Here is a 24,021-nt window from a genome sequence, read left to right on the forward strand (position 1 = left end):
TCACCGCCAGTCATCGCTCACGCTGACAGAAATGTTGTTAACGCCAACACTCGGGCAATAAAGCCTCGGCGCCGAGCGATAGCTCTCCTTGATTGGAAAGATTTAAGAAGTCTTTAAGGACGCTAGCTAATTAGCACTAAATCTCGCTCGGATCCATTAGCGGGAGCTAATCGCTAAATTACCTGTCCAGAGTGAGGCATGTCTTCAAACTTGAGATGTAAAGCGGATCCGGAGCTGCCCGTCACACTTCAGAATCTACGAGGGTCACGTTGGACCAAACGGGCCTTTCCCATATGCCTCTGATCCGGTTATGGAAAATCCATATGCAATTATGCTAAAAGCAAAGTCTATGATTGCTTTGGGCCGCATTCTAAACGGAACCCGTGTCACTCCCCGTCTCGGCCGCTTCGCTTCAGTCAGTTCAGCAAGCAGGAATGGCGGAAGATGGATTTACGCTCGTGCGGCACGTTGGTAGCACGTCCGCCTCACGGTTCGGAGGTCGTGGGTTCGATTCCGGCCTTCCTGTGTGGAGTTTGCACGTTCTTCCTGTGGCGGTGGAGGTGCAATTACACTTTATTGTAGTACGGCGGGGGGAAAAGCATGTTCCCACAATTCTTGTTAAGAGTTACAGCATTGTAGTTTCCACTCACACAATTTAGGGGCATTAACTTTTGTCTCATTTTAACCTGGCCGACTTTTTTTTTTTTTTTTGGCATAACTTTTAAGCATCCATTCATTATCTGTGACGGCTTTCATCAGTTGGATCATGCTACGTGCTTTCCAGTTAGTGCGATGTTTAATGAGTTAATTAAAATGTTAAAGAGCCCATTTAACGGAAAGACAAAAAAAAAAATGCAACAAGCCGCCCTCTCTGTCAAACAGGACATTTTTGTTTTTGAGGCTGTGAACTGAGTAACTGCGCTCGACTCAGGCGTTGCCGAGCAAAGTCCTCCCCTGTGATTTGGCGCAGTGGGGAGACGAAACGATGGACTGGCAATAAATATTCCCCTGGAGAGGAGGGTTACTTCTTGTCATTGTCTTTGTGTGTGTGTGTGTCTCTGAAGCAGGAAAGAATGGGAGGAAAAAAGGACAATTTATCTAGAAAAGTGGGTCAGAAAAACACCGTTGTCTCCTGGTGAACAATATTACACAATCAACTGTAAAGCAGCAACTTCTACTGGAAAAAAATTAAAATAAAATAAAATAAAAAAATAAATAAATAAATACAAGCCTCACCAGGGTATAAGGCGCAGTTGTCTATGTTGAAAAAAAAAAGAGTTGTTTACTGCATGTATCGAACGATTTTGTACTGTGAATGCACATAAAGAGATTGTTAAAACACGACAACAACTTTGCTAATTAAAAAAATAAAACAGACCCAAGAGAAGAAAAAATAAAATTTATTTTGCATATTTTCTGAACTCTAGAGCACCCCTACTGGTGAAAGAAAAATCCACAGAAAAGGTGCCCCTTTGTATTAGCCGCATGGTTCAAAATCGAGGAAAAAAGTAGCGGCTTGTAGTCCGGAAAATACGGTATTTGTTAGTCTCATAAGTGGTGGAGATTTTGAATAACAAGAAGTTTGCCGCAAAGTGATTTTTAAGCCTGAAAAATCACAAAAACTGGAACAGAAAAATTATCAAAAATGTTATTAATATTGACATTGTTATGCTATAAGTTTTTATGTCTGTGCCGTTTTTTTTTTTTGCACACTTTCTCCATCTAAATGTGTTTATTTTGGACAAAAACCTCAGGAAAAAAAGGTTCTTCAGTGACTGTGAGGAATAATGACAAAAATAATGACGTATCTGGCAAGCCCTTGCCACGGCCTCTCATATGAGGTATGACTCAATATGGTCTGTTGCGACTTTTCATTTTGCAATCGGCGAAAATGTCAATTGGGCCCACCAAAACAGCCTCTGTCCTTGAGCCATCCGCCCGAGCGCGAGCCAGTTCGTCATAACATGCGCGCTCCAACTGCCGTGCGCGCATCGGCAAGCCTCTCTTGCAGAAGAATAACAGTGAAGCAAAAAAAACAAAAACAAAAAAAACAAAACGCTCTGCCACCAGCGCCGTATGTGAATGCCCCCTCGGCTCTGGAGATGGGCCGGGGGGAGGATTTGGGGGGGGGGGATATAAAGGCCGAGCCGCATGCGCTTTATTGCTCGCGGTGTGTAACATAAATCATGGAGCAAGAAAATGGAGGCAATAACTCACCTCTGGGTTTGCTTTTTGTCGCTTCCACTGATAGCGTGAGGGGGGGGGGAGAAAACAGCACGTTAGATAGGAAGCGTGGAGAGGGAAAGACACAGCGATAATTATCAGTCGGGAGGAAATACACATTTGTATTTAACATGTGATTTTTCAGGCAGTGCAAGGATTTGCTTTTTTTTTTGTCAACATAATTGTGCCGATCCAGGTTCTGATTGCAAACGGCATATCATGCACGCCTTTAACGCTGAACTTGAATTTTGCAATGACACTGACGAGCCACTCGAGGAGTATGCAACGTGAATGCGAACCAAACTCGAAGTTGCATTTTCGCAAGCTTGAATAAAGGAACTGGTTTCCATGACAACAACGTATCAAGCCCGCCAGCAAGCCGTCGTTTCAACTTCTCCTTCCATACTTTGATCGGCGGGTCACTTCATTTTGCCTCAGATTTGGGCACACCGTTTTTTTCGCATGCGTAAACCAAACTTCAAATCTGCTTGATGAACCAGTTGTCGTACTTGTGGACTGCAGCAGATGGCGCTCTCTGTTCAACGTTGGGCTGACTTGCCAGTTTCTAAAGCAACAGTGCCATCTACAGGACACAAAAATACAACAACTGGTCCATGAAGCAAATTTGAAGCTTCATTTTCCCATCACTATGCAACGCGACTCCCAATCAAGCAGATTTGTTCTCATTTCTGATTCCAGGATCGGTTTTCTTTTTGTCACACAATAAGCAGCATATCATGCACTGGTTAGGATAAAGACCTCCGTATCCATGACGACGACCCACACATTGAGGGTGTAAAGCTAAAGCCAGTCAAGTTGATTTGTCACAATGCATTTTTTCTTTATTGCAGCGAGCAGCATATCATGCACCGTCTTGAAAAAAGTGAGCACATTTTTAAAATAACAAAGCCAGCTCTCCTGGTCAAGCATTCCACGAGAAAACCGTTCTCAATTGTTCGATGCCGTCTTTTCAAGCAGATCATGCACGGTTTTGGACAAAATATGAAAAATCCACAAATGAAATATGCCAGCCAGGCTGATGATTTGTTCCCAATTTCTGACTGTGTCTTCCTTTTCTTACGCAACAGGCAGCATATCATGCACTAAGATAAGATAAGATGTCCTTTATTAGTCCCACACTATCTCAAACAAAGAAGTTAAGCGCCGCGACATCAAAGTAAGGACTATTTACAAGAATTTAATGCGCCTCTCTTTTCACCTTTGATTATAGAACGCAAATGAAGTAAAGTACGCCAAATCTGACAGTTCTTTTGAAATCACTGTGAAATCCACTGAAAGGATTATCATATAGCGAACAAGGCAAACAATTAAAAAGACGAAGCAAATCACAAAGTAAATATTTCCCGCGAGGCCCAATTTGGAAGACAGCTGCCAAGACGGCGACGAGTTGATGGTCAACTTGCACCTTGATTACTTTCATCAACCTTGCTTGTTTGTATTAGACAGACGTGAAGGCTTGAGATACAACTTGAACATTAAATTAAAAAAAAAAAACTTTTTGCCACATTTTGCTTCAATTCAGGGAGCATCGTGCTGCTCCTGTTGATACAAACAAATTATTTTTAATATTTTTTTATTTAACATATATATAATATTTAACATATATATATAAATATTATTAAAAAAAAATATATATATATATTATTTAAAAAATATATATGAATAAAAAAAAAATGTATATATATATATATATATATATATATATATATATAAAAAAAACAAAATTCTGTTTGATAAATAATAATTATCAACTTAAATCATACAGGAATTATTACATTAGTAATAATAATTCCCGTGTCGTGACTGGAGATCATGTCATGTCTGTGACATGGCCGAGGGTGCTGGTGACATTGTTGCTCTCATTGATGTCGTCGTCAAGGACAACCTTTTTGGCTTCTTATCAGCGCCGCGCGGGCAAAAATAGCAGCAACTTTTTTTTTTATTTGACACGATCAATGTTGAAACGACGACTTCCTCTCTGCTGATATGTGAGAAGTGCGGCCATCGATCATAACAACGGTTGACACGTTTGCAGAGGAGGCGCTTTGAGAGGCGGCCCGGTGTGTAAGTAACGCTGTGTGTGAGTGTGTGTGTGGGGGTGTGTGTGTGCCATTTTCTCACTACATTTTCACACCTACAGCACTTTTCCTCTTATTGCTCAAACATAGGAGCAGAAAATCGTCATTTGTTTTCATTAAAACAACCACAAGGGAAACATTTTGGGGAAAGGCACTAAATTTAACACCTAAAAGACAAAAAGTAAACCAAAACCTGGACAGATAGAACCAATTATTGGTGTTTTTGTTGTTGCATTTTACTGTGGGTTACCTCATGTTTGACACTTAACTTATTTTTACACTTGTACGATGGGTTACGAGTTGAAACGAAACAAATGTGTGACGTGACGACTATCAAGACCGATATGGGTGAAAAATGGCTAAATTGTCTGGGGTCCAAAGTGCGGAATCAGACGAAGCGCGGCTCAAAAGACCGCTAATGACGAATAAAAAAGTTGCTCACGGTGAGAATTGTTGAGCAATTATGGGCATACTTATTGGCCAAGCCGAACACAGCTCACACGTGGGAGAACGTCAGTGAGGCCTTTGGGGAAAAAAAATGTTATGCATACCTATTATTAATGATAAAAGTCAAAAGAGTGGTTTAACACATTAATACGACGGCGATTAACTTCATTTTCCCACTTCTGAGCCAGTTGAGAAGCCTAAAATGAGATGCATGAGGTGTCGAGTGCAATCACTCCAAAGAGGAAGTCGCTGTACTTTTGCCGCCTGTGAAGAACATCCTCGCAGAACTCCGATTAACCGTGTGCAGGATTAACCGAGATGGCTCACGTGACGAATGAGCGCCATATGTGCGCTGAAACAAAAGCACGTCGGGGGCAGCCAGATAAGAAAGCAATGAGGAAAAAAAAAAAAAAAAAAAAGAACAAACGGAAGCAGGCAGGCGGACGACCAATCTTTTTGGCCATTCCTCCGCTGAGAAGTGTCCTCGAATGCAGCACGAGCCGCAATCTGGCCTTCACCTCCATCAGTGTGCCATGACAAAGTCTCCCGGGACGACGGCTGTGTAACTAACCCACGGAATTGGGGGGGGGCGGTTCATCACATTCAGCTCACGCGCTCGCACCCCCGGGCGGAATCACGAGGCGGCGGTCGAAAGCAGCTCGGCCGAGTTGGCTGGTAAACGGCAGGTAAGTGAGATTCGGTTTGTGAGAACACATAGCATCAATAGCATAATAAATAAATAAATAAATAAATAAAAAAGAGGTTTGTTTTTCCCCACAGAGCAGTCGAGCGAAAGACACACTTGTTTTGGCTTGACGTTACCGTTGCAGTGTGAAAGTTAAAAAAAAAAAGACCATGTAGTTAGCTAGCTAACATACATTTTCTTGTCAATAAAGACATTTTCTACTTTATGTTCATCATTAAACACACAATGAAGACATGCATTTTTTTAAACATCGAAGATGAGATCCAGTCTTAGCTAGCTAGCTAGCTCACATATATCCTTTAATAAATTAAGCTAACCGACAATTTTGTCTTCAATTAACGTTTTTTTTCTTCCTATGATCATAAAAATGTGCTTGACTAAGTTTCTGATAGAAGAGATGAATTCATGTTTTGAGAACATGAACAACTTCAGCTCAATCAAAATTAATTAAGCAAACAATTTTGTGTATAAAGACCTTCAAGAAAAGCGTAGATTTAGTCCCCAAAGACGCTTTCATATACGCACGCGTGTTTTGAAAGCGTCAAAGACGTTAGGAGAGGAGAACACTCTGAAAACGTTTCCTTGCATAGTCAATTTTATTCCTAAGTGCTTATTTTCATTTCAATGTTGCAGCACTGCCATTGTTTCCAGGCAAATATTATGCCAATATAATTTGTATTCCGGGGAAAGTGAACAAGATAACATTTCCAAATGATAATTTTGGAGTGAGTGACAGTGAAAAGGCTTGCAGACGATTGCGCTCATCTCTGTGACACACTGCTTCGGAAACACACTCCATTACACGCACACACACGCATATTTCACTCCTCAGTAATAGAAAATACTTCACTTTTTACGATTCATCATTATGCAGTGCGCACACATCACATAATCCGTATCTGTACACTTAGCATTTTTCTGACTACATACTTAATCTTCTTATACAACCTGCTCGTAAAATGCGAAATAAATGAGTGTGAATATTGAAAATCCAACCGTATGCGCATGACTTTACTTTTGCGAGATGTTTAAGAATGACTCCCTTTTTGGAGTCTATTTGGATTAGTTTAATTGCTGTTTTATCACGCGAGACGACGGCGGAATTAGCAAGTCAAGACAGTCTAGACAACGCTACGGAAGGCGGTTGTTAGCTCACTAGCACGAGATCACGGATTGAGAATCTAGCGCTTTTGACTTTGATTGACTGTATGTTTAATTTACCTCGCCTACAGGAAGATTAATTGTACTAACTGTGGACGACTGTAAAGGCTTAGCTAAGGAATGCTATATTAGCGTGCTAGCATGAGCATGACAATGCTGTACATGATCTCCGTTTGTTCTCAATTGCCTTACCTGGATGAATCAAAGTTCAATAAGAAAAAAGAATGAATGACGAGCATCTTATAGCGTTAGCGCACTTAGCTGCTCACGTTTACGGGATTTTATGTAAAGACTCGTTTAACTTTTCACAGTCGGTTTTTATTGCTTGTAAGCTTAATTACAATTTTCACATGTGCTTTGTTTTATGTTTGTTGGCAGTCCACAAGATTTTTATTTGGAAAAGCCTAGCTTAGCGTTGCCATATTTGTGAAGCACTGCTCCATTAGCAAGGCATTTCGTAGCTTGCTAGGCTAACTAGCGCACCAGTTGGACTTGAGGTATTTCGTACTGGTTCAAGGAATTTTAACCGTTTCTTTGGACTTTGAAGACCAACGAGTACAACGCTAGCTCGGCTCACTGCCTCGTTAAAAACACGCCGTTTAAACCATTTCACAGAGAACTCCAGAAGGGGATATCGCAGCAGCAACAACAAATTCCGATTCAATTCCTCCTCCGTCATGTTCCAATTGAAGCACTTTATGGCAGTGCATGCTTGTAAATGTTGTTTGAGCAAAAAAAAAAAAAAAAAGCCGCACTCATTTTGAAAACCTTGATTTAATACATGGAGGTGTCTTGGCGTACGTCAACAATTGATGAATGAGACTACTTTCACATCTTTTCCAGTCGCAAGCGTGTTGTCGAAATAAGTGTTACGTAACCGCAATGTAATGGAGGTTGTCAATGCAAAATACTCCAATCAAATCGGGCCCCAAAAAAAAAAAGAAAGTGAATTAAAACTCATTAAAAAGTAATGACTTGGAAGAAAGGTACAAGGACACCGATGACACAAATTGCACTCACAAGGGACTCTTTTAAAGCCTTTCCAGTAATGAGCCGCATATGTTTGTCTTATTTTTGTATTATTATTTTCCCCCCCAGCTATTTGCTGATTTTTAAAATATTTATTTTTCCCTGTTAAAAGAGGCCACCACAGGCCTGTAAATCGAAGAGGAGTTAGGTTTAGCCCGGGTTGTTAGTGATGAGTGCAGTCTTCACAACATAGCGTTTGCATGTACCAACAAAATAAATAAAATTGATGAACACTTTTCATGTTGGTCACTTAGAGAGCTAAGTTTTTAAAAAAAATTTTTTTTTTATGGAATTTGCTGTAAAACATTTCAGATCCGCTGATAGACGGTTTTTGACACACGGCATTTCCATTTTGCTCAAGTTAAAGTGTCAGGATAATTAAAGTGCGAGTCATTAGCTCAGTCTGATCAAGTTCTGATAGCTCTCCGCAAGCGTAAATGTGTTCTAACAATCACAGCGGGAAGTTGTAACCTGGCCGTGAAGAAATAGCGCTTTTTGCTTAATTTATGAACACGCTTGTGAAGAAGTAGAGCACGTACTCGGTCATGAATCACAAGCGTCGCCGCTTTTTTCCGACGAGAGATTGATGCTGTGATGATGCTCCAGCCAACGTTGGCCATAGCAATGACGTGCGATATCTATTACTCGTTTTTTGTTTTGTTTTGTTTTCCTCGACAGCATCCTGACGGTGACGGCCTTGAACTTCACCGCAACAACTTAAATCAAATCTGTTGGGTTTTTTTTCCCCCCAGCCTCGGGGGCTCAATTTATTTTCAAGATGACCTGCGTAGGTTTGGGATAAAAATGGTGTTTTTGACAACGGCCGTAATAAGACATTTTCAATAAATCAAGCGTGAAGGCTTCAGACCTGCGCTTGCAAAAACAAATAACAGCAGGCCACTGCGCCGACCTCAATTTTATGCAATACGATAAACGTGTTTTTCATTGGCAGCCTGTCCTTTAAAAAGGGACACAGGCCTTTCTTCATGTCAGCCCAAAAAAAAAAAGTCTGCTATTATTGAAGTTTGTCCGTTCGTGTACATTGATGCGGTTCTTATAACAGCATCCCAAACCAGAATCTCTCTCACTCAACAACAATAATAAAACAACAAACAAAAAGTCTCCAAAATGTATAAATGCTACTCAGCCGGTCTATAAATTGAAATTGCTCGATTTGAAACAGTTCCTCTCCAGTCCTCTAGGTGGCAATATTTGTCTGATGTTGCAGATTCAGATTGAAATGAATTATCGCCAATAATTGGCAGCGTCAAGAGACTAACGATGCAAACGAGCTCAAACTACAGAAAGCTCAACTGGAGCTCCTGTCGTTTCTTCGCCGCTCGGCATCACCCCGCCTGATGTTTTGCGGCCGGCACGCCGAGGGGCTTGTCGTGTTCGCTGCAGTCCAGCTGAGCCGCCTCTCGTACCACACTGAGCAATTATAACGTGGCACCAAATCAGATTTTCCAGAAAACTTGATCAACATTATCCGACTTGATTCCCCTCCTCAATGGAAAAGCAATTTACCAGCTCTCAGACTCCACATTTTTACACAGAAGATAAGTTGGAAAACATTATGACAAAGCATGCACCAACTAACTACCAAGCTAGTGATTGCAGAGCTAACTGACAAATAAACGAACAACGCCCTCTCATCAACTGACTAACCAATCAACGAACAGGCTGACCTGACTTACTCACCACCAGAGAAACAATACACCCAGCTAATTATCAAGAAACCAACCGACTAGTCAACTCATTTGAGAAAAACTACAACTAACTAAGATGCTAAAATAACAAAAGTCTCCAAAATCATTGGATTATCATAATCATTTATAATCCAACCGACCAACGGAGTAACCAAGCAACAAACCGATTGACTGAACCAACTAATCGGATCAAGAACACATACATCCGACAGCGCCATCTACTGGACTCAAAAATACAACAACTGCTTCATGAAGCAAATTTGAAGCTTCATTTTCCCTTCAGATCTACTATTTTGTTTGACCTTTCCGACTGGGCGTTGACGATTTAAAAACTGCTCGCAACCACGTCAATCTGTCGGGACTGCTTGAACGCAGCCTCAGCTTTTGTGGGCACTGAACAGAAAACAGTAGCTCAAGTTCTCCCAAAATAAATAAATAAATAAATAAAAATCCACACACACACACACACAAACACCGAAGCCCCGCATTTAGCCGAGAGAAACGATCCCACAAGACCTCTTGCACAGTGTCGGCTCAGCAGATGAAAAGACACAAGCCGCCTCCGCAAACACCACGTCAGCTTTTCTTTACGGCCGCCGCTAATACAGGTGCGGGCTATAGGGATCGCTAGATCTTAGCGTTGCCATGGAGACGCCAGGGGGAGGGGGGGGGCAACGTACGCTAACCTCTCCGATGCCGTACGAAGAAGCAAATGCGAACAGCCAAGACGTGTCGAGTCAAATGTCGTTCCCGTCCAAGTCAAGTGGCGTCCCCCAAGCCCTGTAAGCGGCACGTCCCAAAATTGGTGTCGACAGACGCAACGGCGCGGCGGCGACCGGGACGGGTAGCGAGCGTGGCGACAGGCGGCCCACGTGGCGACCTGACAAGCGCCCGAGGCGTTCAAAGAATGCAAAAAGGCGCCATGAGAAAACACAAAGCCGTGAAAGCGCACACCTGTTCCCTCGCTCAAGTCTTCCAACCCGACCGACTTTGTGAGGTTGTCGAAGGAGAGCGCGATTTCAATTTGATTAAAAACGTTGGATGAACTCTTGTCGTTTATTTACTGTGGGAAGGAAACAAATGCATTTCGAAATTGACAGTATTTGCGCTTCAAGGTAGGGTGTCAAGAAAGTGTTAGGGTTTTGAGTTTGGCTTTCATCGTTGGGTCAGGTTTTCAAATAGGTTTCAGATTGGGGCTTCAAAAATGGGGATTGAAAACAGGATTAGGGTTTCAAATTACAGTTTAGTTTTAAAACTGTGCCGGGATTTCAAACAGGGAATCTCGTTTCAGATTCGGGTTTGAAGACAGCGTTAAGATTTCTAAATCAGGATTATCACATGCTTGGGATACGGCTTTCGGATTAGGGTTTCAAGACAGTGTTAGGGTTTCAAAGAAGGGTTTCAGACTTAAATTAGACTTAGTGCGTTCAGGCAGATGCCATCCAAGTTGTGCCCCGGTTAGTAGCTCATCTTCCAAGTTTGCGCACCTTTTTTGCACGTTTCATAAATCGGGTCGCTTGTGAGCAAAACCCCAAAAAGGAGCCCAAAGTGAAGCATTTTATTGGAGGTTTGCCGCTGATCGATTAAATGCAATGAAAGCGGAGAGATGGACTACCGGGGAGAAACCTCCAGGAAGACGGCGGTTCAAACGAGGTAATACTTTGCCAATCGATACACGCGGACGTTTTGGATTATTCATGATGCCTCTGCTGTGTAAATTCAAAGCGGCGGCTACGTTTTTTTTTTTTTTTTTTTTTAAGTGCTCGTTTTTAAAAATTAATGGCCGACGGTTTTTCATGCCGCGAGAGTTCTTGCTGTAACCATAACCTCCTAACCTGGGAGGAAACATAAAAGCACCAACGAGAGACTATTTTTTTCATGAGCGAGAAAAACGGCAGGAAGTGACCATGTGGTGACGCCGACGATAGGAAAGCAAACTATTCAACGATTTTTAACAATTACGATCGTTGATGCCCGACCGTAAGGTAAATCATTCTGAACACAAATCACATTCCAGGACAATCACTCACTCAATCTTAACACAAGCCACACCACAGGATAATCCCTTGGAACATTTTTTTTTTATAATCACTTTTTACCGCACACCACAAGATAATCACTTCGGATAATGTCCTAAATAAAAAAAAAAAAGTTTTAACATACCCCTCACCACACTCAGGACAATCATTCGGATTTACGGCACCGATACCGCAGGATAATCGTTTCGGATCATCTTCAACAAAATTACTCGTAACACCCCCCACACCACAGGATAATCATATAAAATGATCTTTTCAAACCAAAACTCAATTTTAGTACCCACCACATTACTGGATAGTCACTTAGGATGCTTTATTTTATTTTTATTTTTTAAAGTCACCCTTAACAGACTGCACACCACAAGATAATCACTCAGACTGACTTCAACTGAACACAACACACACCAAAAAAAAAAAAAAACTTAACACGAGCCACACCGCAAGAAAGTGAGTTAGGATGATCCTAAAAAAAAAACTTATAATAAATAAATAAATCACAGTCTAGAGGACAACTCAGGAATAATCTTTTTGGAAAAAGAAAAAAAAAACGACTTAACACTACAAGATAATCACTCAGGATTAATTAGTTTTAACGCACCCCACACCGCAGGATAATCTTTTTTTTTTTTTAGCCCACCAGATAACACTGCAACACTTAAATATGACGTGTTCGAAAGGCAACATTCGCCAATTTAATCATTTCCTTTGCTTCTCTCAAAGCGTACATTCTTTCCAAGTTGGTGACTTTACCGCATTCCAGTAATTCACGATGACCATCTTTGTGAGCATACACCAGGAGAGAAAGATATTTGTACTCATTGAAAACGTGTACTCTCAAGTTTACATATTTGTGATGCGAGATGACAGTGCTCATCATTTCAGTGCGCACAGTGAAAAGTGGCTTTTTGTCGCACACGTGACTCCAAAGTAGCCGCAAGGTCCTGGAAGGCCTCGCCGACACTTCCAGGAGACGTTTGCTCATCTGTGACATGGGCGCCGCGGCGTCACGAAAAAACAGATGGGGGTCTATCTGGCGTCGGCCTCATTACGGAGCCTCCGAGCCCTCCTTTGCCGCTGCGCCACCTGTCCTGCAGGTCTAATGCGATTCCGGCACCTGGGCCGGCCATCACGAGCGATCATCAAAGCGTCGCTCCGAGGGCCGCGTCCAGACGGCCGGCGACACCCGGCAGATGACACGCCGTCACCCCCCAGGAGCGGCTTTATTGGCGAGGAAACTAAATTTGTAAATATAAAGAGCAGGTTGCTTTCAAGGTGGCCTGCGAGGGCAAAGCGGGGATGCGGTTATCGCCATGATTTGCAGAATTAGACAAAGCGTGGCTCGGATGAACTAAAAATCAGCAGTGCGAGACAGGCCGAAGCTTCATTTAGGTAACGACGGGCTATTAAAATTATTATTGATGGCAAAATAATGAACAATCCACAAATATACACCAGTCCAAAAATGTTACGTTTGACAAATTTTACATCCTATTTGCACGCTATGTAGTAGTAGTTGTATTTAGTCGTGTGTGCGTGTATTGAGCCGTGCATTCGTGTGTGCATGTATGTACATGACGTCATCACTTGTGTGACGCTCTTTGTCGTAGATTTAACGTGATTAATCTCGTTGCACACTTGAGTACAATGACAATAAAGGGATTTCTAATTTCTAATTTCTAATCTAATAAACATTTGGACAACTCAAAAGTTGCTTGAAACGGTCACATTTCTAAGGATCTGTTATGTTTTTTTTTTCTGTTTTTTCATCTTAAAAATCAAAGCAGAGTTGGCCAATCATTTTCACCGCCCATTCCCATAAAAAAAAAAAAAAAAAAAAGGTCAATGGCATTTGTTAGGATTCCCAATGACGGCATTTCACGTCAACAGTGTTCTGAGTTTCTGTATAAATATTGGCCAAAGCAACTATGTAGAAGTGCAAGGAGGAGCTTCATTTGGTCAAACGGTGGCCTTGCCTCATTATAAAATAAAAATAAAAAAAGAACTCTGCTTCTTCTTGTAGCTTCTATAAACAATTACAAATTCTTTTCCGTGAACGACAATACCTCGCGCATTTTTGCTATTAACGTACATTTAAAAAAAACAAAACTATTTTGCGTTTTTTCAAATTAGTTCATTCTCTCCCCTTTTGAAGGCGATTCCACAAAAAAGGTGAATTTCCGTGAAGTAGAGTTTGCCTTTTTTTTTTTTTAACCATCCCCTCGACTGCATTTGGTTCACACCTTTCAAAACACGTTTTCCACTTAATATAGCTCTTAATTTGCAAAATGAAGAATTGATGAATATAAATAAATGCTTTCGTACTCATCTTCCATTTGGAAGATGAAGAACAACAACAATAACAGTTGTCATGGCAACGAGCTTTGGCTCTCCGCAACAAGGATTGACACAAAGTAACCCATCAGGAGTCTACAAAATGCAACCTGGGATTCTAGTTAAGGTAAGAAATTTGAAAAGAAAAAGAAAAAAACTAACGTTGGTATTAAGCGGCCGTTTCTTCATCCTCGTGTCCTGCTGGACACCAAAATCGCTTTCAATTCAGCGTTGAAGTACGCGGAGGAAGTCATCCAATCGCAACGTGCCGCTTAACAACTCGGATACACAAGTTGATTAAAAGGTTTGCTCAAAGACTGTCGATACAAAAAACAACAAAAAAAAAAGTCTTCACGGCCACCGCACAAATATCGGTTTAGCCCGGCGGACGCGAGCGCTCAATACGAAGGTCTCCGTGACTGACAAAGGCAAACAGCTCGAAGGGTGTCTGCAATCGCACCTGATGAGACACACGGCCTCACTCACTCCTCGCTGGACGAGTTAATGGAGTCGAGCTGACACGGTCAACCCACATCATGCCAAGAAATAGCATTTTCTCACGCCGCCTGCCATAATTGTAGCCCTCAAAGCCGACAATTTCGCGTGTTGCGCTGGAACGTCAAACTCGCTATGCTGTTTTTTTTTTGTTTGTTTTGTTTTTTGCAACATATGGATTCATGGATTTCTCGTTGCCGTTTTTTTTCTTTTGAAACTGAGCTTGCAGATTTTTTTTATTCTATTTTTTTTTATATTAAATGGGGTTTGATCGATTAATCGGACGCTATTTGCTTCTTTCTAATTGGTAAAAACGTTTTTTTCTTTTTTTTTTGCACAAGAACAGAAGACAAAGATGGTGACATTCACACATCCACATTCCCCCCAAATTTTTTTTTTTTTTTGCAACGTCAAATATTCACCTTGTAATTCATATCTTTATGTTTGTAAGTGTTAAGAGATTCATTCCTGATATCTTCTTCAAATTAATCATCCGATTCATATTATAAATATTATATTGGTCTAAAAAAAAAAAAAAAAAAATCCATATTGTTCAGGCCATACATAATAGTAACTTTTAACTTTCTAAGAGTTGATGTGAAAATGATGTCCATACATTTAATCCAACATCTTATTTGTGTTCTAAAATTGTATTTGCATATGACATTGTTTGTAAACGCAAGTTTCTGCTGCAGCTGCATGGTTGCAATGTTCATCCAGCTTTTATTGCGTTTGCCAGCGCAATTAAAAGCGAATCCCTGTCGACTAATGTTTCCGGACTGCGTTGCGTTGGTCGTGATGGATGTGCCCTGAGAGAGTGAGAGAGTGCGGGAGGCGGAGGAGGGGGGGGGGTGTAGACAGAGTATCTTAGTGCTATCATGTGCAGGCCTGTGGGTTGGGGGGGTGGGGGGGGTTCGCTGGGGTGTCAGCAAAGCGATGTCCCTGTCGAAGCTCTCCATCACTTTCCTGGTGAGATGGACCGAGTCAATGTTCTTCCCCTGCCGGGCCGACGGCTGTTGGAGGAGATTAACCTTGCAAGAGGCCAAATACGAAGACGCTGCTTAGATTTTTTTTATTTATTTATTTTTTTTTTTTATTTGGAGTCCGTAGTTTTTGAATGAACAATAGTGAGTCAACGACAGAAAAAAATTATTTTAGGGTAAAAGTTGCAGTAAGTTGGACTGTACTTGATAAGATTTTTTTGTTTTTTTAAATGCATTTTTTACCATGAAAGTTGCCCCCGAGGATCCGAGTTTGACACCTGCAAACTCATGTAGCAAAACACTAAATCTCTTTTCCATCGCAATAACCGGTTGACACCCAATAAATCATCTTTATCAATCATCTTGATCACTTTACTTCAATAACGGTTTGCCACGATAAACAAAAATATCCAAATTCAAACCTCCATGATCCCGGAAGGTGAAAACTCTCAACATCTCCTGATGGAAACGTGAAATATTCATCTCGACTCCGCCTTGTGATGAAGTTGAAATGACCTGGCACGGCAGGATTTTACCCACGTCGAGCACAAATCATCGGAAAGTTGACGAGAGCTCTCCAAAAGCGTTAATTAAGCTCGGAAAGCTCATAACACACGAGATTACACCCTCCAAGACGTTAAGACTTCAATTTACTGCGGTGTCTCACTCCCTGTTAGCGGCGCATCTGTCGCCACATGAGCGTGCCATCACCCAGGAATTGGTCCGCTTTTACGGGGGCGGACAGATATTGGATGGCAGATTGCAGCCCAAACAACATTTTACACCTCCGGTGTCGTAAAAGCGAAGAAGGAGGAGAGCAACCGTAAAAAGTGGACTTGATGAGGAGACTTGTTGATATGCCCTGCGGGGGCGTGGTCAACGGTCGGGGGCGAAGCTCCATAGATAGAAAGATTGACGATAGAAAAGTTGGGCCCCCTTTCATGCCCAGCAGTCTACTTGTGTGCATGGGAGGAGTTTTATTTGGGTATTTTATTAATCCATGGGCGAAAGTAAAAAGGGGCGTTTGCACCACTGTGGGTGTGAACACAGCCAACTTTTTTTTGCATTTGACGCACTTTCTCCATGCCACGTACTTCCTGTGCCATTAATTCTGACACTACGACGACGGCATGACCACGTGGGCGAGGATCGGCGGGAAAAAAGGCCGCAAAAGAAGGTGGCGGCGCGGGGAGACACCATAACGCTGCTCCTGCATGCTGCTTTATGTTGAGAATTAAAACGAAGCTTTCTGTTTACAAATCAGCAATGGAAAGGTTTGCACTTGCTTTTCTTTTGTGTTCAGCTAAAATGTCATTACAACAATTTGTTTTAAATTTATTAAAAGGGACTCCGCCACCGAAAATTGAAGCCCCCTTAAAAAAATGTGCACCTTGCCTATGTTAATAGTTGAAACCGTAAATAACAATCCAAACCATTTTCTTCCTAACTCATCTCATAACGATAACCATAAACAATAAATGGCTTACAAAAAAAAAGTATAAATTTATTCCCCTTCACAACCTGTAAATCTGGAAATTCACGCGCAATAATCAGCACACCTGCATCGTTTGTTATCATCTTTTAAACGATGACAGTAACGTATTGGCCTGTTAGATATCCCTACAAAGTCTATTTTTGAATCATCAAATGTAAATGACGTCTCCCTTGGGAAGCAATTTCTCTTTTCGACTGACACCTCACACGTTCCACCGACGGTGGTGAAGAAGAGTAAAAAAAAATAAAATAAATTCAATCAAATAAAAATCTTGCAAACCATTTAGCATGTTTTCTAAATCAACTCGGCCTCGGTCAAATAATTGTCAACATGTGATGCAACTGGAGTTTTTTTTTCTGCCAGCCGGACGCACATGCTTAAAAGGTGAGTTGGGGAGACACCCCAACGCTGCTCCTGCTGTGGAATGATCACATGAACTTCGCTGTTGACGGGTCGCTCACGCTCACTCGGGCAGGCCGATGTTCTTTCAGGGGGAAAAAAACAAAACCAAAAAAAACAACACGTGGTTGCCTTTGCGACAAGCTGATGTGCTCATTCAACTTCTACGCGAGACGGAGGCGCTTTCAAATGTGTGAAAAGAACCAATGACTCATAACAGCAGGAAGGGATCCGATTTCGGAGAAAACGGGGACGGTGGCACTTCCGCCAGACTGTATCATCGTGGGCTCAGCGGCGACGTCGCCTTTCTGCCAAACAGGCCAGCTCCCTGCTTGCGCCGGCGGCTTACAACGGTGAGTCACAACTGGGCTTCGGCGCGCTGCTCGATGGACTTGCGATGCTCGGGTCAAGTCCCACACGCTAGAAAAGCGTTGCATTTTTTTTTTTCTAAAAGTTGTACGTTCTCTGGATTGTCAAACGACATTTTCAATTGGAAATGATGAAATGAAGCTTCAAATTTGCTTCATGAACCAGTTGTTGTATTTTTGAGTCCTCTAGATGGCACTGTTGCTTTAAATAAAGAGTTTAAAAAATGGCAAGTCAGTGTGCCCAATGTTGAACAGAGAGTACCATCTATTGGAGTCCAAAATTACGACAATCGGTTCATGAAGCGGATTTGAAGCTTTATTTACCCATCACTACGAGATAGTTTGCAGTATTTTCACATTTTCAGCAATTATGTTCAAGCATGCATGAAATATTTTGAGCCAAATGTTGGAATTCAATTTACAGGTGAAAGAATCAATAGTTCTGTTTTTTTTTTTGTTTTTTTTGCAGGCATCTGAACTTCTACTTAGACTAAGCACACCGAGTGAGTACATTTGCAACTTTAGCCAAATACGAACAAAAGAGGAGCGGCAGCTGTTGGCCTCAAAAGTTGACGACCACTGCGCCCCCTGGGGGGCCGTCCGGGAAGGGCGAGCCGATACGCTGCCAGCACCCGACCCGCAAAGACTCGCGCAGATTCTCTTTGACCCGAGACGCCTCCTGCCAAGCGCCTCTGTTCTCGGATCGCGCGAGGGAGGAGAAGTCTTTTGCGAAGAACGTATTCCTCGGCCATTTTAGACAGCGCGGTCCAAAAAGTCGCGCAGAGCCCGTGGCAGAAAACGCCAGCAGAAATCCTGAGAGTGTTCGTCTCGAGTGGACTTCTTCATGACAGCTTTAAAATGAGTGCAGCAAATCTCTGGAGAAGCAACTGGAAGATCCGAACACGCAGTAACCCATTTTAAAGTAAAGTGTATTCAAAAAGACAAATTATGGCCAAGGCTGAAATAAGATGACACACAAGTGATACCGAACTGTGATTAGTCGACGAGTAACATTTTTTTTTCTTTTCATAAATGAAGGCAGTGCGATGGTAAAGCCATAAATTAACAGGCCCTCAGTCACACCAATGGCAAATGAGCAGCAAAGATTGCAATCTTAAAAAGAGGTGGACAGAAAAAAAAAAAACTTTTTTAGATGACAAAAATTAATAAAATAGCTAAAAGTAAAGAATTATATGAAAATTTAATTCTTTTAAGGAGACAAAAGATAATGTTTATATTTTCATTTTATAAAACTAATTATAATATTAGGTAATTTTTTTGTTGTTGTTGAGTTTTTACAAAACTGTTGTCACCGTGATGTTTTTTCAAGTTTGCACAAAAGAAATGAAAAAAAAAGAATAAATCACTAATTCTAAAACTACAAAAATTAACAAACCTGTTCTGAACACTTTAACTTGTAAAATAACTCCGATTTAAAAAAATATATATATATATATATATATATTCGCGGGTTCGTTTCCGGCTCCGTCCTTCCTGTGTGGAGTTTGCATTTTCTCCCCGTGCCTGCGTGGTTTTTTTCTGGGTATTCCGGTTTCCTCCCACATTCCAAAAAACATACATGGCAGGTTGACAGAACACTCTAAATCGTCCTTAGGTGTGAGTATGAGAGCGGATGGTTGTGCGTCTTTGTGTGTCCTGCGAAGCGGAACAGATTGAGGCGGGTATATACTCAAAACAAAATAAAAACACAAGAATGAAAATTCCCAAATAACCCCGCATGGTGTGAGTCGTGCTGCAAACCAAGATGAATGACTTTCTGATCGATTTCTGGCTTGGCTTTTTCAGTCTTTTCTTGTGCATTCTGTTGTGACGGCGACTACGGTTACCGGATTTCATGTCGATTGGTGAAAATAGTCTCAGGGGCTCATTTTTTTTATTATTATTTCATGTTCTTTCCAAATGCTCAAAATGATAAACAAACTTTGAATGAATGCTCCTTTCACACTAAGTGGCCAAAGCAAAAAAATAAATAAATAAAAATCTTGGCAATTTCGCATAGCCCATCTGTCTCGGAGAGCGACTTCCAATCGGTGTTCATTTTGAGCAAATTCTCTAGGAGGAGTTTGTCAAAATACAAGCCCTGAAATTCACCCAAAATGGCTGCTTCCAAACAAAATGGCAGACGTTCTTTTAAATTTCCCCCCGAGTCCTTTGACGATAGACATCCTCCCAATTTCATGTGCATCGGTGAAAAAGGTGTCTCGTTTATTTTCCTATTTTTTTTTTAAATTATCACTTCGACATACTTCCTTGACACCAATGCACTACTTTTTCGTAAGGCAAGAATTTGGTGCCATCCTGTGGCCTGTCGGGGCATTTCACAAAAAGAACAAAAAAAAAGAAAAATTCCTTTTCTGTCCATCGTCATTAACGCTCGATTATTAGAAGCGCAGCCTGCTCGTTACACAGTCGTAACGTCCACCTCTCAGGGGTGGGCTACGGCGCCGTGGGGGACTCCGCCCAAAAGCCCAGCTCATCTTTTCGGAGGGTGGTGTTCAGTTTAATTACGACGACGAGAAACAAAGAGTCGGCCTTGTTCTCCTTTCGCGCCGCCTTCCACTGAAAATCCCTTGGAGAGATTACCGCGCCGCATATACAAGGACGCCACGAGGAAGCCAGGTGAGGTTGGAATAATTGACGCTCTAATTTCGCTTTGCCGACTCGCTGTCTCATCATCATTTCACAAGAGGAGGACATCCGAGCTTTGTTGTGGCCAACCGCTCGAAAAGCTTTCGCTCCGCCGGGATGTCGAGGAGCTTCGTCTAATAAGGAGACGTAACAAATAATGAGATGCCCCCCCCCCTCGCAGCCTTGAGCTACACTGTAAGCACACCCCCCCTCCCCCCCAACCCCTCACGCCGCCTCCGGTAAGCCTCCAGGCATCGTGACCGTTACTCTCGACCTCTTGGAGTTTCAGCTCCCAGGCGGTCCAGAATCTCAAAGATGCTCGCGCTTTCAGGTGAAGGATCTTCCTCACGCCGAGAAAATTAAAAGTGGGACTGGTGAGCGGGAAGCGGATAAACGGGGATGCCAGAAAAAAAAAATGAAATAACCACAATTGTTTGGACTAACACTTCAATTAGTTGGATTTCTTAATCCAGCCACAAAACATCTCTGGTCAGGCAATTTATTTATTTTTTTAAAGCCTTTTGAATACAACTGCAATTGATTCATTTATTATTATTTTTTTTCTTATTTTAAGAAATCTCCGTTTGAGAAAATTAGAGTTGCAAATAAGAATTTCTTTTTTGTTGAACCGAAAAAAGTACCACGTGGCGTTTGACGACAAAGTTGGGAGTAGAAAGCGCCGTTTTCAAATGTCGAAAAAAATGAAATAAAATCCTCGTCGAAAAGAATACGCGACTCCCTGAAAAGTCTAAATAAATTCAGAAACAATCCACCGTTCGAAACACAGAAAACGAGATGTGAAGAAATCCAAACCACTTTTGACATCTTCCCCGAGCAGCTGCAGCGTGTCAGCGGCGAAAATGCGAATCAAGTCGTCCGCATACCGATTCCCGTGTCAGGGCTCATTTGCATAATCCCGCCTGCAATCGGAGCCAGTGTAATGAAGGGTGCTAATTCATTCCTACAACAATGTTTCACGCCCCCCCCTCAGCGTGCCAACGCAACCGGAGCGTTGCGGCAACACCTGGCAGACCTTCTCGTTGTAAAAAAGTCAAGACGCCTGGCGTTTGGCAACCTGTCAGCCCAAAAGTGAAGAAGCTGTCAACTTTTGGACAACCTTGCCGTGCCAGCACAGGCTGTGAGCACAAAACCAACAAACCCCAAAATTAATTCAACAGTGAGGCGGAATTGTTTTTTTTTGTCTCACAGCATTTGGGTTGGACGTCAAAAGGTGAATGAGACAAAAGATTTTTGTTTCAGATATTCCTCAACCCTCTTTTTGTCTTCTTTTGTTTTTTTGTTTTTTTTAGTTACGTCTGAACTATTGATGGGAAAAGGAAGCTTCAAATTTGCTTCATGAACCAGTTGTTGTATTTTGGAGTCCTCTAGATGGCGCTGTTGCTTTAAATAAAGGGTTAAAAAAAATGCCTTCATCCCAATGTTGAGCGCCATCGAGAGGAAACCAAAAATACGACAACTGGTTCATAAAGCAGATTTGAAGCTTCATTTATCCATCATTAGTCTGAACTGAGAATAGGTTGTCCACAGATGCAGCAACTAAATATTTTTTAGAATTGATTACTCATTTTTACACCATACTTTAACTCATTTTCTGCCATTGACGGCTCGAGACGTCAAAGATCTTTTTTTTTTTAACAAAAAATGTAAATATATCAAAAACCTGATGTGCTACAAAAAAGTAAGGATATTTTTTTTTAAATTGGCATCATAAATACATTTCAGGAGGCAGGGACAAATCTCTGATGAAAATGTGCTTTTCACCGTAATATGATACATTTTGCGTTATTAAAATGGACATGTGACGTTCAGGTATTGATGCGGGTTCTCTATTCTCGTATTTGACATAATAAAATCTTCGACTGAGTGAGTGGCTCAGTGTGCCAGAGGCTTTAAAAGGCGGGGCTTGACCAGGTGAGTGACGTGGGTGTCGATGAATGAGAATGTCGATGCGGAAGTTGTGAGCTCCGTCGTTGGCTGGCTAACCGTTTGGCATTCGCTGTCTGTTACGCAATCTTTCCTCTTCACTTGCGACCATCGCAAATTTATTTCTACACGGAGTCGCGCATGAGTCGGTGGAACGTTAGTTTGTTTGCTCCGTCTTTTGTATGTTGGTTACAACCCCCCCCCCCCCCCCCCCATCTTGTCTAAATGTAGTCTTTACAAACACGAGAGATCATTATATCAGATTATTATGGATCCAAAGTAACCTTTAAAGGCATTTCAGCACATTTTCCACGGTCGTCTGTCCCGCTCCGTCGTTATCTCAACTCCACAGAGCAATCCTCGCATCAAAGTCAATTTGTTGACTTCTGCTCTTCACAAGACGCACGACGGCAGAAAACTTGAGTGCCGGCATCGTGCATCACCAAGTCCCCGTTGTCTTCGCTGTCTGGGAAAAGTACGGCTTTAAATGATAGGCTTGCACTTAAGCGGAAAGCCTCGTGCAAAGGCCGAGTAAGTCCTAGCAGACGATTTAGCGCTTGGACAAATATTGAACCATGGCAAGTGGAAACGCGACGCATCTCACAATTGGTCACCAGAAATGCGTCATTCGTTTCACGACTCATTTGACTTGCAGATGAACACCACGCCGCTGTTGGGCATGCCGCCTTGAAACCTTTGCTTGTCGGACATGAAGGTCGCAGGTGGCGTAAGGGACGCCATCCAAGGAGGGACTGCAGACCTTTTTTTTTTTTTTTTGCCACCCCGTTCGGTCAAGAGGAAGTGACCGGCGTTTATTGTGAGCGTCCATGTGTGAGTTGGGACGCCGAGGGAAGCAATCTGGTGAAAGCTTGAGGGGATGGCCTCTTATTTTTTTTTCCCCATATGATGGATTCAGTCTACGGGCTGGCGGGCCCACGAGGGAGCCACTCGACTTCCTGACGCCCTACTGAGATCCAACCCCCCCCCCCCCCTCACAGCCATCATCCAAATTTATGACCGATAGCACGGCACTTTTTGTGAAATCAACAATCACAGCAGACTTTTCAACCTCTCTACATAAGAAGTCCTCTCCAAAAAAAATAAAATAAATAAAAACAACAACAAAAAAAAAAATCAACCACTTGTGCGCAGGAGGCCTTTTTTTGTATTTTGACAGAAAAATGCTGGACATTTTACAAAGACACCTGGAAAGTGTAAACAAACAAAAAAATGACAGACTCATAGTTGAAACAATGAAAATCGATTCAACACCAGAGTTTGCCGTCCTAAATGTGCCAGCGGGTCACATCCCCTGGGCTTGCCTCCTCACACACACACACACACACACGCACGACTGTTTTTCAACATACTTTTTTAACTTACATAAATAAGCAGAGTGCTTTTTAACGCACTTTCAGCTCCACTCAAAACCTTTCAAAGATGTCCCCGATGATTTCCCAGCGTGCCAGCAGAGAAACGTGTGAGCGTGTTTTCTTTTTATTTATTTATTTTTTCGACTTTATGTGGCTATGCAAATGCATCTGGCTTCAACATGCTTGAGCAAAATCGGGTTTTCAGGCAGGGCGGAAGAAAAATAAGATCACAACCTATTAGCTGAGAGTAAGAGGGGAGAAAAGGAAATTCAATTTGAAATGCTTCAAAGTCGGAATGCAAATAAAAGTGTGTTTCGGCGTTTGAGTGGTAGAGACTCTTCGGGTATAAAAGGGGCGGAAGAAAGAGCGACTCGTCAACAAAGTGGCGGGAAAATGGAAGCAGACGGATGGATGACCTTCCGTCTTGTTTGGCGGCGCGGAGGTTTTTTTTTTTTTTTTTCTAGTCGTTAAAATAATTATCTCGAGAGCTTATCCATACTGGAGAGGAAAAAAAGTCACTTTTGGGAAGTCCCAAAAAATTATGAGGGCATGAAAGTGAAGACTTATGGCC

At 42.0% G+C, this 24,021-nt stretch overlaps 1 protein-coding gene across 1 annotated transcript in view; it reads right to left on the bottom strand.

The window, feature by feature from the left end:
- cadm2b (cell adhesion molecule 2b) overlaps positions 1 to 24,021 on the bottom strand; it is an 82,652-nt gene that overhangs the window by 26,244 nt on the left and 32,387 nt on the right. The window contains exon 2 of the mRNA XM_088301112.1: positions 2,218 to 2,244. Coding sequence (XP_088157238.1) covers positions 2,218 to 2,244 — 27 coding nt within the window. The remainder of the gene's footprint in view (positions 1 to 2,217; positions 2,245 to 24,021) is intronic.

This window comes from Idiotropiscis lumnitzeri, chromosome 7 (genome assembly GCF_059441095.1).
Source record: "Idiotropiscis lumnitzeri isolate Australia: NSW breed Sydney's pygmy pipehorse chromosome 7, RoL_Ilum_1.0, whole genome shotgun sequence".
NCBI classification, from domain to species: domain Eukaryota; kingdom Metazoa; phylum Chordata; class Actinopteri; order Syngnathiformes; family Syngnathidae; genus Idiotropiscis; species Idiotropiscis lumnitzeri.